A 20939-nucleotide genomic window follows, 5' to 3' on the forward strand; every position below is an offset into this window, starting at 1 on the left:
GCAAAGTTATTTCCTTTCTGAGCAGCATTTTAAGCACAGGAAGTAAGCACAACTACTAAATAAGCTGAGAATGTACATCATTGCTCTAACAATGAAACTCTGCTACTTAAACTCCAATGTTTCATTCTTTACACAGAATGGCTAAAAATCTCAAAATTATTTCACACTAAAAGGAAAGCGTATAAAAATTAATCAGAGTGAAGTTGTACAATTTTAATGTACTGCAATGTCTAGACTTCGAAAATAGGTTCTAATGCTACTCTCACACAGAGCTATTCTTCAAGAAGACTGTGTTGAATATCTCCTATTGACACACATCAATATGCGACACTCTCATTGAATTCCACACAAACAGAATATTTCTGATGAAAACGCTTTGTCTGGGTAATGATCCAATGCATCTGTGTAGAAGCAACACATAAGAATTATGAAATCCATTTAGTAAGGTCACACAACTTTAGAAATCAAATATATTGAATAAAATAATTTTATTTGTATTTACTTCCTTTTTTTTTTTTAACAAAGCTTATGGAACCTGAAAGTAGACGATAAAAGGTAACTTTTAACTGAGACTTACTAAAATATGTCAAACATTAAGATCATAAAGAACTCCAAGGATCTGTGCTATACTGTATGATATGTAAACAGACTTTGAAAGTATTTCCCCATTATATATTTTGACACAGTATGCACAAATTTTAAAATATAAAATAAAAATGAAGTTTATATGCCTCAAGGGATTTTGTAGAAGTAAAGCCATTTGAAGAGCCATTTACAGTCTGTGGTGACAAGCTTCTATATAATCAAAATATTTCCCCATTTCACAATGCAGAATAAACTGCTGAAGGCAACTCCTATCAAAGTGAAGCCAGCAACACAGATCTGATTGTATGACTCCAGCACTTAAAAGAGCACATTGGTTACACATGGCTTTTAACCTTGGGCTACAATTATGCTACCAGAACTAAAATCAAGTCTAAATCAGTCATGTAGAGAGGTGTGTGTCTTCTGAACACTATTTAGAGTCCTTGTTTTCCAGATCTGATGAAGGTGGTGAAGGCGCTCTGAGGTTCTTGTGCTTACATTCAAGGCAGGATGAACTTTGCAAATACCAGATTCTCCAATTAATGACAAACCACAGATCCCAAAGTAGGCATGTAGAGCATCTGAAAGAAGGACGGAAAAGGAAAAAGAAAATTATGTCAGGCTGTAACAGCCAAATGTTTCTGGTTTCTAACCTCCCTGAATTATTAAAGCCAAGGGAAACAAACAGGTGTTACATTTTAAACTTGAATTCTGATCAGAAAAAATCAATTTCTACCCAAAGCCACCAGTGTGAACTGACAGTCTGCAGTCTCTAAAACTAGAGTCTGGTTTTGTTTTATAACGAATCTTGCCAACTACTTTATTCCTTCCGAATGCTCAGGTCAAAGAACAAAGGAGATTGAAGAGATGGAAATAATTTCTGTCCACAAAGCAGATTTTTTTCCAAAGCATGAAAGAATTTTTAGTTAATTACTTGATGAACAGATGATTACTGAAACCAAAATTAGTGCCAATAACTGCCAAACAGCAAGATTTAGAAGTATGAAAAAAATCATTACCTAGCTTCTCCCCCTCCTGAGGGAATACCCTAAGTATAGGAATTCATGAGTTGGCTTCATCAGCCATAACAGATGACTGCCACCAAAAAGGGATGCTCTGATTCCCCTGTCCCACACTACTCCTGCTGCACACCTTATACCAGCACTACAGCTCGCTGAACACCCTTTAGCAGTGTGGGACAGGGTGACATCATGCTCAGTATTATAAGCAAGGGGAAAGCTGGCTGGTGGCTGCTGCTCAGAAACTGGCTGGGCACCAGTGGGAGGTGAGCAATTGCATTGGGCATCACTTAATTTGTCTTTATCTCAATCCACAACTTTCACTTTTTTCCCCATTCTCTCCCCAATCCCACTGTGGAGGCAAGTGAGCAAACTGCTGTGTGGTGTTCAGGTACTTGCTGGGTTAAACAACAACAGTGCTTTTTGGTGCCCAATGTGGGGCACAAAGGGTTGAGATAATGACAGATCTGACCAGAGCGTGGTAAAGCAAATTTGTGATAAGCATTCATTACAGTAATTTGATAGTTGCTGGTCACAATGTCGATTTATTTGTTCTCAGAGCTGTTGTGCTCGTTCTCAGAGTTGTGGTATGTAACACCTTACTGGCTGCATACGTTCCCTGTTGCACTGTTTACCACCTCTGGGAGCTGGACCAAGGTTATAATTCTGTTGTGTCAGGTAACACTGGATTATGAGGGGGTTGTGAGACCAACCTGGCATTTGTACTCAGCATTGCCATCACCTCTCTACTTCAGGAGTAATCTCTTGGAAACTATTAATAATTACACTCTCTACCTTTTCTCCTTGGAGAGTCAGTCTATGGAGAAGACAAAAGGGGAACACTTTCCCTTGCTCCTTCACCTTCCCCTTCTCCTCCAGGCGAGTTACAACAGGTCTTGAGAATTTTGAATACCCTTGGGATGTTCAAACTAGGATCTTCCTATTGCTAAATCTCCTGAATGTGTTTCAAGTCTTGTTTAAAGTTAAACAACCAATTAAGAATACCACCCAGAGATCTGCCCCGAAGCTGGATAGTTATGAGTGGCATGGTGTGTGAGATAGCATGGGCAAATGCCTAGGATAGTGCACACCACCAGTGTTTTGGAACTTCATCACTGTACAATTGCAGAATCCTGAAAAACTAGTGAAAAATTGGGAAGAAGTATGCTGTCATCCTGGCAGTTCTGAGAAGACACAAATCACTGCAACATGCAGGGGCTTGCTGCATGGCTACTGAGACCTGTTTAGAAGTGACAGCTTGGGCTTTAGAAGTGATTGGAACTGGAGCACAGCTCCTCCTGGCACCCTGACTGCCGGTGCCCTTAAGGGGAAGAGATGGCCTCTGGTCTGATGACAAAGTGACAGGTACTGCAGGTACTGTAGCCCCTGTGACAGGCAACGCAGCTGAACTAGAGAACCCACCTGTTGCACTATCAGTTGCCCCTATACACAAAAAGGAAATATTAGAAGCAAAAGTCAGCACACTTAGTAAGGGATTTCAGGGGTGAAGAACCAGGGTCATCATGAGGAGGAGGACTAGGAACTCATTAATGAGATGGTAACCACCTGGTCCCTATCCTTGAGCGAGCTGCAAGAAACACAAAAAGATTTCAGCTGTCATTTGGGCAAGCACATTCAAAGAATCACAGAATGGCTGGGAGTGCAAGAGACCTCTGGAGATCGTCTACTCCAGGGAAATCAAATGCTATTTTAACCGGGGGCCCCATCAGGCTCGCGGTTGCCTTCAAAGAGCCAACTGTAATTTTAGGACTGCATAAACGTAGAAGTAGTTACCTTTATACAGTCCTAAAATTACAGTCGGCCCTTTGAAGGCAACCTCCAGTAATTCCTTGTCCTTTAACTGAGGAGCCCAGAATTGGACACAGTACTTCAGATGCAGCCTCACCAGGGCAGAGTGGAAGGGGAGAACCTCCCTCGACCTGCTGGGCACACTCTTCCTAATGCACCCCAGGATACCGTTCGCTGCCTTGGCCACAAGGACACATGGTTGACTCATGGTCAACTTGTCATTCACCAGAACTCCCAAGTCCTTCTCTGCAATACTGCTTTCCAGTAGGTCCACCCCTAACCTGTACTGGTGCCTGGGGTTATTCCTCCCCAGGTGCAGGACCCTACACTTGCCCTTGTTGAACTTCATCAGGTTCTTCTCTGCCCAGTCCTCCAGCCTGTCCAGATCTGGCTGCTGGATCTTGCTGGCTGCTCCAACACTGGGCTAGCAGGGCCAGTAGCCTGGAATTAGAGGGTAAGGAAGCCAAGCAGCTGGGATGCCTGTCTAGGGAAAGAAGCACTGACAAAGTAATTGGAAAGGGGCACAAGTCCTCAGTCCCTGGAGGCAACTCCTATTAGATGTGAAGAAAAGATGTCCCTTCAAGGAAGATGTTACATGTCACCGAGGCAAGTAGACCACCATTGAAAAAGCTAACCAGTACCTGAGGGAATCAGCCATGCTGGAGGTGATTTATGATGACTTGGACAACAAGCAGTTATCCAAAGATCCAGATGAAGTCAAGTGTACATGGCCTATGTGGCAGAAGTTTCTATAGTGTGCACCATTGTCGTACACCGACTCATTGGCAGTAACGTCCTGGAAAGACGGAGAGGGATCAGCAGTGTGTAGATGAATCGGCTGTCCAACTCTGGCAATACAAAGAAAGTTTCTCTTCCTCCTTCATCTCAGCTGTGGAGAAACTGTCCTGGGAAGTCCACCAACTCAAAGAAGATATGTCCCACTTCCCACCTGTCTGAAGCATTATCTCAGTAATTAGCAGTAAGCATCACTCTGCTCAAAGAGATGATATAGAGGGTACACATCACAGGCCACCCTGTGGTTTTACCTGTGTGACTACAGAGAGGACATGAGGAAGGGGTCCTAAGCAACAACAAAGCTTTGAACAAATTAAAAAGGCTTTTGGAGTTGGGGATACAGAGGATCTGAGGCCCACTATACTCCAATTGAAAAAGAGATACTAGCAGCATACGAAGGGTTTTGAGATGCTTCAGAAGTGACTGGAACTGAAGCACAGCTCCTCCTGGCACCTTGACTGCCAGTGCTGGGCTGGATGTTCAAAGGGAGGGTCCCCTCTATGCATGATGCAACTTATGCTACGTGCAGTAAGCAGGTCGCACTGATGACACCATGAGCTTGACTGGGAAACCCCAGTCGCTCAGGGATCTTTGAAGTGACCACGGGCTGGCCAGAAGGCAAAGATTTCAGAACATCACCAGAACAGAAAGTGACATGGGCTGAAGAGACCTCACTGTATAATAAACAATCGGAAAATGAGAAGGAACATGGCCTGTTCACTGATGGATCCTGTCGTATTGTGTGAAAGCATCAGAGGTGGAAAGCTGCTATATGGAGTCTTATATGACAAGTCACAGAAACTGCTGAAGGAGAAGGTGAAATTGAGTCAGTGACAGAGGTGAAAGATATCTAGCTGTCTTTAGACATTGCTGAATAAGAAAAATGGCTGTTGCTTTATCTCTACAATGACTCATGGATGGTGGCAAACGCCCTGTGGGGGTAGTGACAGCAATGGAACCTCCTGGGGCATGCAGCAGTACATCCACTTGATTTAAAACAAAATTTTGTTTAAATCTAGTCACGACTTATGGACAAGCCTGAACAAAAAAAACCCAATAGCTTAGATATGTATTCAACAAAACGTGGAATAACCCTGACAGAGAGCTAAGCACTGCACAGCTGTTAACTCACTTGCCCCCCCTACCCCTAATGCGAGAAGAAGGAAGAGAAAAAGCAAGAAAACTCGTAGCTCACAATAATGACACTTTATAGGAAAAGCAAAAGCCACTGGCAGAAGCAAAGCAAAATAAGAAATTCATTAATTATGTCCCAACGGGAGACAAGCGTTTAGCTACTTCAGGAAAGCAGGGCTTTATCACACATAGTAGTTAGTTGGGAAGACAAACGCTGTAACTCCAAAAGTCCTTCCCTTCCTCCTTCTTCCCCATCTTTTACTGCTGAGCACAATGACATGTGGTCTGGGGTACCCCTGTGGTCAGTGGGGTCAGCTGCCCTGGCTGTGCCCGTCCCAACCTCCTGCGAACCCTTAGTGTGCTTGCTAGCAGGGCAGCATGAGAAACCCAAAAGGCCTTAACAGTGTATAAACACCGCTCCACAACAGCTGAAACATGCCTGCGTTATCAACACTGTTTTGGTAATGAGTCCAAAACACAGCACCACGAGGGCTGCTAGGGAAAAAAACTGAACTCCATTAAACCGTAACAGTGTGGTTTAATGTTTGTAACAAGTAGTACTAACACAAAGTAGCAGATCAAACTGCTCAACATGAAAGTCTTGGGGAAAAAAACCAACAAACTATCAGTCACTTGTAACCAAAGAACAGAACAATCAGAGTAGGAGTTCAGTTCTGTTTTCAAGTATGAATCTCCCTACTAAGCTGCTGTCCATGCCTGCTTTATGAAACAGTAATATTACTACTATGGTATTTAGAAGATTTTTCAGAGGAAAACCCACAGACCACACTGTATATCACTATAAACAAAACAACAGTCATGTCCTGAATCACTTCGTTATGCTCATGTTTCCAGAGGATACTAGCACTTGAAGAGTCTTTTGACTTTTTACATTTCTTTTCAAAGGCAAGTAGGTTTTCAAGTTCATTACTCAATAAGCACACTGGTCTAAACACTACTTTAAATCAAGAATAATTGTTAAATAATGCTACTGGCCTCCAGAACCAACAATGTATTGATGTCTTAGCATTGGAACAATAGGACTACAAAATAATATTTCCCTGAATCACCAGTTGTGAAAAGATGCTTGCAACTTTAGAATTCCATGTAATATACAGATTATCACAAGCAGTTGACTGTTTTCTGAAATTTCTTTTAGTCTTCTTCCTAAAAACATCACTGCACATCAAAGACAGGTTTACTATTCAAATTTAAATAGTTTTTATGAAGTAGGAGCTAAAGAAATTCAAATTCTGAGTCTATCTTAGAAAGCATATTTGAAAAAATTGCATATTCTTACTTTGCAAACTTTCCCTAGAATATTCTGTCACATCTGAGCTTTTCATCAAAATCAAATTCTTATCAGCTTTACAAATGCTAAATGCTCAAGGAATAATTTCTGTCCATATTGAGCCCCAATAGAACAATTAACTCATTTGCAAGGTGATCTACAGCATTCTTATTACCTTCACATTTTGCATTTACACTGAAGTCAGAAGACTCTACATTTAACCAAAAGCAGGCTTTTGAGAACAGTCGAGCTGCACAGATGCTTTATGTTAGTAAAGTGTGAAATCTTCATTGTGGAGACATACAACGATCAAAAGACAGCTTGCCTTTCCGATACCAGATTGAGTTTGTAGTAAGCTCAGCTGTGTATGTACAGCAATGAAATCTCAGTTCTACAGCAACAATCTTTGCAATGCTTCATTTATAGTCATTCTTCACGTTTGAACTGCATTAACTTTTTCCTCCAAAATATGAACACAGACTTATGTCACAAACTGCCTGAGGAAAGTGCCGCAACAAGCCCATCTACCACAAGAAACCAAAAGAGACAGTAAAAAGCTTGCTTTATAGGAACCACTAGGGCTCAGACTGGAACACCACACAAATCAAAGTAAAATAGCCTTATTATAAGCCTCGCTTTTCTCAATTTTTATCTCAAACACTCACAGCTATGCTAAAGGACACATTAAGGAACTTCACATGATTGGAGTTTTAAACAGATTTTTTCATTTCCAGCTCACTAAGTAAATAATTCATAAAGATATATAAGGAATATTTCCTCCAAGTGATACTGACTGATCTACATGAAGTACAGTAAATACAGCTAAGTCCTCAAGAATCCTAAGCTGGTTTTCAGGGAAACAGGGAGAGCACATCTACCACAAGCACTGTGTTTTCGGTGTGGGTCTGCCTTGAAAAACTCTCATTTGTTGTTCAAAATGAAGGGATGAAATATCAGGGCAGAGATTCTGAAGAGACTCTTCTTTTATTATGACTAAATTTTATCTTATTTTGTCAGTTTACAGACTGTTTATCTTTTCTGTAAAAAAATGCCACTGTGCAATGCTAATGGCACGAGGCTTATTGTTCTAAGTTTCCTATATTTTCATTGAATTCTACCATACTTCAAAATTATTTCAAATTAAAGTTTTTAGCATATTTTCAATTTTTTCACTACTTTAAATTATCCATTTCTGAATGGATAATAATTAACTTATATACTACATATAATTGCTATGTATAACTACAATCTATAAATAATACGTAACTATGTAAACTTTGGATGTTTTTAAATACATAAATGATTTCTAAATAAGCTTAAAGAATTCCTTTAAAGAAAGAAATGTTTTGAAATATTTTACTCAGGCCATTTACAAAGATGCCCACTGGACAATATTCCCTTTAATGAGAGCACTTAAACACACAGAAAAGCTTACCCAGCTCTAAACAGACAGTGATTTTCTTTCAGTGATAGTTTAAACAATAGCTCATTTACACTATGGCTATAAAAGCGAAAACTATATTGTATTCCTCATCTTTCCTTTTAAATTATGAAAACCTCATTGGATTTCATGGGTTTTTCACATTTTTTGAGGAAGATAGAGGAAAATCTTCCTTTACTTCTCTCAGATGTCTAACTGCTGGAATGCATTTCTAGCTTAGAACACACTCACCATAATTTTGAAAAGTAAATCTACCTGGATGGCTATCTGGCCACTTGGCAAATCCACCAACAAGACGATCTTGAGTTGACAGGATATAATTGCGGTTTTTCTCAAAATCTGTATATTGGAATATGTTCAAGAGCTGAAAAGAAAACAGACTGTTACAGTTATATACTAAATATTATGACACTGTTAATACTAAAATATAATAACCTATTTATGAGATAAGTAGTGATAGCAGAGATAGCACTAATCTGGCAAACCTACATATCCTGCATTTTTGCAAGATGAAAGACCTCCATAATGATCTGTGCATATTCAGGCACTTGTGCCAAATATGTAACTGTTCCAAACAAAGAAAAGATATGATGCTTAAAGAAATCAAACAAGTCAGGAACTATCCTGTAGCTGTTCTGTACACTACCTTCAATGTTGCTCCCACCCAAAAGGAGTAGCAAGTGTCTACAGGTTTGTTGGGTCGTCCATGGTAGCCATTCTGTTGTCTCATTATACACCACCTTCTTATTCTGTTCAATTCTTTTTCTGAAAAAACTTCCTCCAGTTTACCCATCAAACACAGCGATGCAATGCCACAGAATGTAGAGCCACCTGTGAAGAGACAGTCGTTCTTGCGATGTTTTGATATCCAGTTTTTCACTGAAGCACATATGATCTCAATTAGGCCTTCTAACTAAGGTAGTAACAATTAAATAACACTTCCATACTGTTAAAAATCCATTTAAGTCCAAAAGCCAGATAAATAAGCCCACTATAGTTTAGCATGTATGTCAAAGGCAGAAAAAACCCAACCAAACTCTTGCACAAATAAATCTTAACTCATTTTCTTAAAGCTGGATTGCCTCTCAATGCTGTACAATTTACATTACAGAGTAGTCCAGAAATAAGTAAATTCCAGTGCAACGGAAAACATTTCTTCTCATGTAACTTTAAAAAGAAAACTATTGGGATGCCAGCAATCAAACTGAGGCAGAGATACCAAAGACAGTCTCAGACACAGTTCCCCAGAGGTTATAAATAACCAGAAGTGAAAAAAGTAGCAGACAGTACCAAAAAAAAAAAAAAAAAAAAAAAAAAAGACATGGTTAATACTATGAAAATATTGGTGGATTCTCACAGTTGTAATAAACACAAATTACACTTCTACACGTCTAAGGATTTTTTTTGTTGTCAAGGAAGCTACAAACTACAAATAAAATTTGGAATCAGAAGAACTCATGCTCTTTGTTTATCATGGCCATCACTTTTTAAAGCCCATCAAAACTCATTCTGAGACTATCACCTGATACGATAAAATTAAAGCCTGGGAAAGACTAAGCCAGCTTGATCAAAGACGTGGGGCCCAAACTCCCTTACGCTATCCTGGTGCTAGAAGACCGCAGAAACTCTGAGGTTGTTTTCATTCTGATGCCGAAATGCAGAAGGATGCTGAAGTAATGCTATCTGTTATCACTAGTAATCTACTGTAACTTATTTGATTTTTAAAATACGTAATGGTATAAATTTAAGTTTTTCAACTTTATCCATCCTGCAGGAAGAAAAATGATGGAATACTATCAAAGCTCAATACTAAGGATAGAGCTAGCAAACATTTGATAGGCGTAGTATCAGCCACACAGAAGTCAACAGGTTCTCCCTCATGAGCAGACCACTACTTCATGGCACAGGAAAATATTTGGCTTAAAAATATCAGTCCCCTGGGAATTCCTATCTTCACTACTACCAACTGTTTACAAAAATTAACTGCTGCTTCAAGATTTGAGCCCCAGTGGATGCTGGGGAATGTTTCTATGGAATCAGAGGAAATGTTTCTACGTTTTCCTACTAGTTGCTGAAACTGGAGATTATCAGGTGCATCACACAAAATCTCTTGCAGATAAATCCAGAGTAGCAATGCTACATGTGGAAAAGTTTGCTCTGTCAGCAAGAGATGAGAACAACTGCCAACACCTTTCAATAAAACATTCATAAGGTAAGATTAATGGCGTTAATATATTAAGAGCCCATTTGGTCTGAGATTAAAGCTGGAACTCAGGGAAGAAGGCAGATAATATTCTGAGGCATGTTCTGCATTTGCTTCTTATCCCACTTCCTTAAAATCAGAAAAGAAGGAAAGGCATGACATAGACAGCATCTCTTCCAGCATTTCCAATCCCAATCTTAAAAAAAGGCATAGAACATTTTAACATCCTTACCATGAGATTCGAGTCCAGGTCCTTGCGCTAGGCCGTTATCATAAGACTGAAGAAAAAAACCCCATAAATCAGTTACTTTAGAACAAAGTCATTTCCATAGATATTGCAATTCCTCAGTCTACTAGCAAAATTACCATCAGACCATAATCACCATTTAACCTGATTAAATTCTGAACCTAAACCTCAAAAAGCTCTTGGCACAAAACAGTTAACAAATCAGCCTTGTTCCAATGCAGGCAGCTTTTATGACTTACACGGAGTTCATTTTAGTTGTGGCATATATTAAAAGTCTGAAAATGCATAAATATGTCTCTGCCAAAAAGGGAAAGCATGTGATACAGATAACCACTACAGGAAAAAAAAAAAAAAAGTATTTAAAAGAGAGAGCAAATGGATACAAAACTCTGAACAAAATTAAATGGATAAACTAAATCTGTCTCTAACACGAAAGCCGGTTAACACACATAAAGGCAAAATGCAAGTACTACTGTGTGTATAATACCCAAGTACACAAAATGCTTTAGTAAGGAGCAAGAAAGTTAGGCTTAAAAAAAATGAAGATTGGGCCTGGGGTGGGGAGGGGGAGAACTGGGGAAACACATGAACCAGAAGTGACAACATAATAAAGCATGCTATTGGGCTAAGCTTAACTTGCCCTATAAAATGCTACTATTAAAAATATCTTAACAATGCAGAAAAATTACTTCCTTAAGTAAGAGAAAAAGGAGAAACTTGAGCCTGATGAATAAAGCACCAAGAATATTACAGTACAGGTCTGTTATAGGCAGTCTAGGAGGAGGTGATAGAGCAGGTGATATTGTATATGTAATAACAACAATCTTTCTTCCATAAAAAATTATTAAATGATTTTGTATGATCAGAAACAAGAGAACAGAGTAAGTTATTCACAAAATGGAAAACATTTATTTTACAAGAGTTCATAGAACACTTACTTAGTTATCACTGGACAAATATCAACCTGTTTAGTAGGAACAAAAAATGACTCAACCTTTTAACTTTCAAAGTTAAATTGCAGACACTTATCTCTCTACATCAGCTGCTCAATTAAGTATTGGTTCAATATCTGGTCAGACAGTTAGAAAGCAATTTACCCTTCCCCTCCACCAGGTGCTGACTATGAATTTCTCATGTTTTCTACAAAACACTTAACAGTGGTTAGTAGATGAAAGACAACTTGACAGACTACTCATGACTCCCATAGTTCTAACCAAAGAATTACTACAAGAGCTAGCATGTCTTTAGGAATAACCTACGGATTATTTTTTAGATCTGTTTTTAAAGCTGACATTGAGAACAAAAAAGGGAAACAGAAGCAGATACAGAAGCTACATTTAGACTGTATTTCCCAGTTTTTGAGTTGTTTCTGCAAGTTGGAGCAACTAAACCCAGTAACATCTTTTACACTTCATGCTGCAGCTTGACCTTCTGAATTTTGAACCAGTCAATTTTAAGTAATTCCTATGAACATCTGAATATTAAAATCACACACTGTAAACTCTGTGTACTGCGTTTTGAGAATGCAATCCAAATGTGGTACCACACTCCACAGGCCCATTAATTGCTAAGCAAAGCAAAGCTGATTAGCAAAGCTATGCTGGCAAAGCTAATTAACTCTACAAACAGAAACTGTAAGAGGAGGTGGTTTGCTTTATGTATGACAAAATAATTAGCTCTGGAGAAAGGCTATTAAGTGTGCATCCCAGACAGTGTACTATGCTGGGCTGTACAATTAGCTTGAAACTTAAATAGACAATAGCTGACCTTTGGCTGACTGATGCCTATTTATTAACACACAGCAGCTGCTCTTTGGAGACCTGTGTGCATTAAAAAACTGGGGAAATATTTTATTTTCTTTGTCCTTTTGAAAAGGCCTAGGAAATTATATGGGAAAGAGGCTCTAGGCTACTGCAACATGAAAACTGCATACTTAAATATTGTCCTCAGAAATGTGTAAATCCATCTGGGATTTAAAAGTTGCATAACCAGCTTAATTATATCAACAGGCTCATATGGCTGCATTTCAAGAGGACTCCATGATACAAGAATAAACAGATGCGATACTTAAAACTTCTAGGAATATTTCTACCTAAAAATCAAGTTTGCAGTAAAAAAAGCAATGTTGCAAGAAGTAGTACTTTGGAGTCTGTCTTTGCTTAAGTCATTCCAAATTTCATAATCTTAGTGTCTGTTGCTTTTGATTAGTGATGCATTTGACTTTTAAATGAGAAAACCAAAAATCAGCCCAGGCTGATAAAAACTGTGTGATTGGAACCTGACTATCCTACTGACAATAAATCTGATCCAGAACTATTTTTGTGATCAGTGGCGTATAAACACTTTTTAGTCAAGTGGTGAATGGCCAACTAACTAGTCTTTATGAAGATTAAATTATTTTTAACACAGCTACTTGTTTGCATAAAGCAACACCATTGTTTCATGTTCCAAACTTCTGCTGTTGTTAACAAGCCTAACTACATAAACCCCTTCCCAACTTCAGCTGTACTGAATTATATCTGCAACAATTCTGATACTGCACCATTACAGAGAACAAATTCCAAAGAATATGCTTAAAATCCAGGAGCTTATTACAGAGATTACTGTTTTTAACCACTTATGTTACTCTTCATCCAGGTTAGTTGCAGTTCTCATGTATGCTGATTTGAGTAACTGAACAAGAAAGTTTGTTACCTCTCACTCACTTCATCTATGGGCAAATGAGGACTTATGGTAGTCAAGCAAAACCACATCTTTCTGTCACAGATGTTTACTATTTGTAACAATCTGTTTTGTTTTATAATTAATGGAAGGACTAGAATGAGGTAACATTGTAGCAAAACAGAAATAAGCATTTGCAAGAAAGTCTATAGCAATATTCATTGTATAGTTAGTTATACAAGGAGTAACAAATGAAATAATCTAAAAGAGAATTTACTTTGAACATAATATACATGTTATTTTTAGCACCATCTACAAAATCTTAACAAGAGAAACCAAGCTAATATTCTTGGATACCACATTTCACATTAATTGCATTTGTTTAAGAAATACACATTAATACTTGGTTCTTATGACAGGTAACTGAACTGGAATACATCTCAAGGATAGTCATGGAAAGAGACAAATGAGAGGAAGGAACAACCACCACTCTCAAATTATTTTCACAACGGGCTTCTCTCTAAGCGTTTGAAACTTCTCCAAACACATCTTCAACAATACAATGTGACCCAGCAGGATTCATGTATTTGCCTAGAAGTACCAGACACCTTGCAAGTGAGTGACCACACTGAAATGCTGGTCTGGCCAAGCAGTGCACACACAGAAAATCTGGACACAACTAGTGTATCAGTGTGTACCAACTCTGCAGGGCATTCATTCACAGCAAACCAACACTTTCCAGGAAGATGTCCTACTTAACACAGTGTGTAGTCATTCTACAAATTCACAGTAAACGTGCACAAAAATATAGTATTTCTTGTTACACCTTAGCATGTCCTAAGGAGACTGCTGTCTACAGAACACTGCTTACAGGATCTCTGTGAGTTACTGTCTGAGCTAGCTGAGAAAAGACCCAGTCTTTGTGATAAGTCACAGTACCTTCTGGATTCTGACCGTGTCCAGACTCCAGTATCATTTCACTGGTCAGCTGAAGTATTACTACGGGCTCTTCCAAGAGGTCTTGCTCTGTTCAGGCTTCATTTTTTTTTTTCAGTGGTGTCAATTTTCACAGTAGGAACATAACATTTGGAATTTGCAGGTACAAGGACTAATGCTAAGGCTTTAGAAGCAAACTATGAATTAGGTTCAATATCACTGTAGACAGTAAACCTCCAGTGCCATTTCAAAGCTCCAAACATTCAAAAAAAAAAAAAAAATCCACTTGCCTGCGCTATCAATGTCCTCATATGATGCTCTCTAGTTCCTGTTCTAGAGAGAAACAATTGTTTCATGCTCACTTCACCTTTTCAGTGCTACTTACTACCTTACTTACTTACTACTTACTACTTTACCTCTGTCACACTCTGCTTAACCATCTCATTGCCAGTATGAAGAGCCCTACTATATTAAATACTCCATTTACACAAGGGGTCTGAGTACCAACTGGAGTAAGATGACGAAGCTCATGGGCCCGTAGGCTGACCTCCCAGAAATGGGGGAGACATGGGCTCTAGGGGACAGCTGTTAGATGGACTATCAGCAAAAAGCACAGCATCAAGGCTTTCTCTTTTCTTCCACTTCACCACCCCTCAGCAAGAAGGCTGGGGGTCAAGAAGAGGCTGGGAGGGGACACTGTCAGAATAACTGAACCTAACTGGCCAAAGGGATATTCCATATGTTTTAACCTCATGCTCAGCAATAAAACTGGGATAGCAGAAGAAGGGGTGGGGAGGAGCAAGGTATCTTCTAAGGCAGCTGATGCTTGGAGACTGGCTGGGCATTGGTGTGACTGTGGGAGGTGGTGAAAGCCTGATGGCCTTTTCATCACTTGTTTTTAAGTCTTTTGTTCACTTAGCTAACTGTCTTTACCTTGATCCATGAGTTCTCTTGCTTTTGCTCTTCCTACTCTCTCCCTTGTCTTGCTGAGGGGTGTTGGGGGAATAAGCAGAGAAGAAACATATTAAAAGGCATTAAAAGCAATGTAGGTGTGATAGTATAAAGTTTTGTTCATACTCTGAATTCCAGGCTGCAGGCTAATGTAATGAATGTGCCAACTATGAATTAGATTATTTTAATTTTTTTTGAAAAGAACATGAATAAAATTATGTGCCTAATCAGTCTATTGCACTGTGCTAGAAAGCTTCTTGTGATGTACCTACCTACCTCCTTAAGAAATAAACAAAAAATAACCCCCATTTTGGTCTGAAGCAGGAGATTAAGTCTTTTTTACTTGTTTCTCACTTGAATTTTACAATCTCACTGTTGGCAGCAACTACTAAAATGTGCTGGTTTACATGAGAAGTTGTATGTCATCATAAATTTGGTTCTTTTTTGTGGATCTGAAGAGTTTACTATGTATGTTTGCTTCATTCAGGAAACTGTAGTTTTCAAGCTTACTCAGCTTCTCTGAAAAACATTTTTTTTAATATTGGAAAATGAAACAACTAAATTAACGAAAACATCATGAAAAAAACCTGAAAACTCTTTTCTTCAACCAAATATGAAGACAACTTGGCACAGACACAGAGAAAAACGTGTACATACTAATATCTTCCTTCATTCCAAATACCTAATTAATAAATAATGAAGTGTATGACTGGAAACATTTAATCAGCTTGAGCTGATGTCAATAATTATTTTTTTCTTTGTTTCTGTATCTAATTTAAAAATCAGAACTACAGTTCATTGACATGTGAGGATTTTATTGATGTGGTGCTTTATGTATACACTTTTTCTAAGTTATAGGAATATCAGGCTCCAGTTTGCAAGAACTTGCTCTCAATTTTGAGTTTTAATAGAAAAAAACCTCAAATTTAACATATACGCCAAATAAAATTACCTTCCTAGTACACACATTACAATGAAAATACAAATACAAAAGACAATGTACTTTTTCATTTCAACTTGCTAAAGGAGGAACAGAAAAGAGATTACTACAATACTTCAATTTGGATGGAGGCCTTTTAGTTATAGTTAAGAAATAAAGCTAGTAACTTTAAAATTGAGCAGGAAATGCCACTTTGTGAGTACTTACCATACTTCTTCTAATGTAGTCTATCGCTTTTTTCATATCCATGCCTGACCAGTTATCGAGCATGTAGCAGATGCAGGAAGCACAATACACAAACCTCATGTCATTCTCACTTCCTTCCAGCACCGCACAGAAACTGAAAGAAACATTTCTGTTATTATGCACGGTATAGCCTATTATATCAGAAAATATGAAAAACAGTTTGAGGACTGTGTAATTTTTCCTTCAAAAATTAGTTACTTCTATTTACAGTATTCACATAAATATAACCTAAAGCAACACTAGATTTTCTTTTTAGATGATGTGATTCTAACTAAGTCGAGCAAAATGAATAGAACTATTAACATTTAGGAGCCTGAATGACTTTATTCCCAGCAATGTAATGACACCGATATTTATTTGTTCAAAGATGTTAACGCGTAAATTCACCGATCACAGTATACACTGATGGATGAATTATTATTTTAAGATTTACTGTTTGGGGCAGAATTCTTTGCCTTTCTAGAAATCTTAATAGCTCACAAGGCCTTCTTTCCTGGCTGCGACTCCAAGATCAGTTTCTCGTATATGCATAAATATAATTATTATTATTACCTTTTCTAATACAAATGGTAAAAATTATCCTCAATCCAGTTTTTGATTTCCTATGGCTATATTCTTTCCAAACTCTACCAAGATTTGAAACTTGTTGTAGCTAGGTTAGGTAGATACAATCCTGTGCTCTTTCAGAGACCCTTAAAATGAAGACTTGATTTGCTGCCTGACAAGCCTCCACTTGGTTCAAAAAGCTACTCAGTATATTCTGATCACTCAACTATTTGCAAAAAGCCAGCACAACAGAACATTGATAAGTCCTCCTGACAGATCTCTTCTAAAAGAAGAAAAATAGGTACTTCTGACTTTAAAGAGAGTCTTTTAAGCATGACTATCATCAACACGATGCTTCCTCCCTGACCCTGTAATTCAAGTATGTAACCCATTATCTTCCTGCATAGCAAAGCCCTCAACATTCACTGGGAGATATTTTCACCTCCCCTAACTGCAAAGGTGCCAGGCCTTGCTCTCTGCAGCGCAGATAGGGATGAATTCCATTGCTCTCTGGACATGGCACAGGACATTCTGTGAAACCAAGACACTTCTTAAGATGTGTGAGTACTGTGGTTTACAATCTTGCCCCATTCTCAGGTGACAACTGCTCTGTTATTCAAACGCTTCAAATCACATTCAGCTAAAATAAGGTAGAAATTGAAATACACACATTTATTCGTAATGAAAAAAGACATAATACAATTTCAATTTCTTTTCCTCGTTTCTTTTTATTCACACCTGTCCTTTATTAACTAGAAACCAGCATACTTATACAAGGGTGACACCAGAAAAATGTCTCTTTCCTTCAGTGAGCGTATCCATCTGGCCAAGATGTTAGCTCAAGCTCTGGCCTTCAAATGTCCTATCCCTTTGGGACAGTAAAAGCGGTTTTCCTAGGTATAAAAATGTCTGTCACACTAGAAATTGACTTCTGCCCAAGTAACAATTCTATACCAGAGACATACAAAGCACTCCCCTGTAGGGGCTAGCTGGCACTCTTCAACAGAGAATACAAAACTTGGGATCACCCATAAGAATTCTCAGTCTGTACACTAAAACCACACTTGATACAAACATGTAGAAGAGGTTAATTGCATGTAACTTATTAGTGTAATCAGGTAAGGTGGCAAGTAACCATTTGAAGATGCTAGTGGCTAGGAAGCAACTCCTCCCTTTCCGATATACTTTAAAAACAAAAATAGCCCAACATATAATAGAAATGCTTTAAGCCATGGAACAGGCACCTCCATGTGCTTGAAGAAACAGCAAACTACAGAAGATCAACAATACATGTATATATATCTGTATACATACTTCAGGAGCTGGCCCATTAAGCACACTCTGCTGTTATTTATAACAAAAAGCTACATATCATACAGTTCATATTCACCACTTACATTCTGGAGTTTGTGTTTGGTTTTGTTTTTTTTTTTCTTTCTAAAAACACACCCAACACTGCATTTTAACAGTTGTGTTGCTCCCGCAAAAAAAAGTTTTAATTATAGAACATGTCTAAGTGACACAAAGCCATTCGACCAAAACAAAACCTTGCTTAACTCACAAAGGGTGACAGCAATTTCATTGTGAACTGAAAGATAATTCCTTCAGAAACAATATTTGGATAATTCTGCATTTCTTAAAGTACTATTTAAAAAATGGCAGTCAGTAAAACTTAACAACACAGACAGATCATGAGCCCTAGTAGAAGTTCTCATTAGCTACCAGTTTCAGCCTGCTTTAAAACAAGCAAACAAACCCACCAACAGAAGTAGATCGAGGAGTATATACCATCTATAAAAAATGTACACAAAAAGGACAGATCTCACAATGAAGTTGAGTAATATTATCTCCTATTTCAAAAAATGTACAAGGTAATTCATCCTGTATATTGTTATTCTGGATCACTCAAAACTAAATAAAGCCCATCCTCCCACAAAGCAGAACAAATATCGTTACAGTGTTCCGGGGCACTGCAAAAAATGGAGAATATGAACACAGAAAACCACACTTATCTGAAGGACAGAGCAGAAAAACTACTATCCCCAGGACAAAAACCAATCAATTAACTTTCCAGTAGTAAGTATCTAATCTTGCAAGCAAGTATCCTCATTCTCCAAAAGCAAAAGCAAATCTATACACAAAGTGCACTGGGTCCTTTAAACTGGCACATGTTCTACGACTGGTATTGATTACCCACCAAAGAATTTTCTAATAGAAAGAAAAGATTATATAGCTACTTTGTAAAAAACATGTTTCTTATGTTTCATTCCATATATGGGTTTTCTATTAACCTTCCAGAGTTACAGAATACAAAATTGTCTCTTACCTTCCATCCTCCAGCTGCAGAGCTCTCAGTCCTGCCAATATGGCATCTTTATTTATTCGACTTAAATCATCTCCAAGAATAACCAGACATGACAGACCTGTGTAAGTCATTGCTATGTGCCCACTATCATAGGGATGCGACATACCTGGGCCCTAGAAAAAAAAGAGGGAAAAGACAAAAATACTGAAACATCGTAAGACCTTATATTACAGTCAAGCATTCATTAAAAAACAAACAAACCCCACTAAGAGGTAAATGAAGTTCTGTTCCTTTCACTCATTATGGTTAAACTGAAGGCATCTAACCCAACTTTTATAATCAAATAGGCTACTGCACAGCTCTGCTGCTCTTGTAAACAGTTGGTCAGTTGGAAAAAATCTTTGCCAGGAGTAATATTTATGTAAGAGTTCAGCAAAAAGATGGAATGTGCTTAACTGTACCTAAGTTTATCCTGATGCATCACCAGGCATCAGCTTCCTGGCAGCTGGCTAAGCACTGTTAAACTGCCAAATCTCTGGAGGTCCTTTGCACAAAGACTTTACAAACTAATGATTGACAAGTAGAAAGCAGTGTGAGGGATGACTAGCAATCTGTGAATTGAAGCAATATCAAATTAGCTTCTCATCTACTTTAATCTCTACTCTAAAATAATCAGAATTTAAACACAGTATTTACACAGTAAATGATGTCAGCTGAGAAGCTAAAATGAGAGTAAAATACTGACTAGTCACGTGACACAAATTACAATAATGGGCAGGGATTGATACAGCTGTACTAAATTATTATTTTTCCTTTTAATATTTTATAGGTACATCCTGGACTCTACCATTTAATGAAAACAGAAGCCACATGCAACAAGATAACTTCAGATACTTGAGACAGAGCAACTGGAAGACAACGATTTAAAACAGGATAAAAGCTATTTCAATACTGAGCAACACAGACAACTAAGTTTTAAAATCACATTTTACTAGCATTATTGCCTAGTCGCCATTTTATTTTGCAATTCATGGTAAAAACATATGCAAAAAACAAATTAAGTAAGACTATGCTATGTGTAATTGGTATTTTTCAGCCAACTTACGCTTCTTTTCAAAGCCAAAAAGCTTTGCTTCTAATAAGAAACTGCAATAAAAAATACTTATTACCCACTAGACAGCAAGAGACTATTCTCACCCTAGGGAATCAAACACAGTTGGGAAAGAGAGGCAGAAAACAAGGTGAAAGTGGCTGCAGAAGCATTGAAAAAACTCTAGCTATGCAACAGAAAAAGGGAAAAAGGAAGTGAGTGCTGAGAGCTGCAACTCCTCTGCTCCATTTCCAGCCCTGGACTCCCTGTTGAGAAGAGGGCTCAAATCTCAACAGCTCCCAGACCTACCCCTGAGCTGCCAGTGCCCCCATCTGTCTCTTGCTCTCCACATCTCCCAGTCACACACAAACGTAGAGAGGCAAGGGCTGGCAGAGACCTCTGGATGTCATCTGGTCCAACCTCCTGCTCAAGCAGGGTCACCTAGATTTGGGTGCCGAGGACCAAGTCCAGATGGCTTTTGAGTATCTCCAAGGATGGAGACTACACCATCTCCCGTGCCAGTGCTTGGCCACCCTCACAGTGAAAAAGTGTTCCCTGATGTTCAGAGGGAATCTCCTGTGTATCAAGCCTGTTCTCACTGCCTCTGGTCCTGTCACTGGGTATCACCTGAAAGAGCCTGGTTCTGCCATCTTTGCACCCCCCCTGCAGTTTATGTATTTATGTTGATGAGATCCTCCTGAACCTTCTCCAGGATGAACAGTCCCAGCTCACCTAGCCTT

The 20939-nt window shown here is 38.5% G+C and overlaps 1 protein-coding gene across 2 annotated transcripts in view; it reads right to left on the reverse strand.

Moving 5' to 3' along the window:
- Nucleotides 1–476: 476 nt before the first annotated feature.
- PGGT1B (protein geranylgeranyltransferase type I subunit beta) overlaps nucleotides 477–20939 on the reverse strand; it is a 44475-nt gene continuing 24012 nt past the window's right edge. For both annotated transcript variants that reach the window (XM_080362963.1, XM_080362964.1), the window contains 6 exons: nucleotides 19131–19282; nucleotides 16220–16352; nucleotides 10510–10555; nucleotides 8721–8905; nucleotides 8330–8438; nucleotides 477–1166 (listed from right to left, as the gene is read on the reverse strand). In XM_080362963.1, the coding sequence (XP_080219089.1) occupies nucleotides 982–1166; nucleotides 8330–8438; nucleotides 8721–8905; nucleotides 10510–10555; nucleotides 16220–16352; nucleotides 19131–19282 (810 nt within the window). In that variant the 3' untranslated portion in view covers nucleotides 477–981. The remainder of the gene's footprint in view (nucleotides 1167–8329; nucleotides 8439–8720; nucleotides 8906–10509; nucleotides 10556–16219; nucleotides 16353–19130; nucleotides 19283–20939) is intronic.

Source organism: Nesoenas mayeri (genome assembly GCF_963082525.1).
Source record: "Nesoenas mayeri genome assembly, chromosome: Z".
Lineage (NCBI taxonomy): Eukaryota > Metazoa > Chordata > Aves > Columbiformes > Columbidae > Nesoenas > Nesoenas mayeri.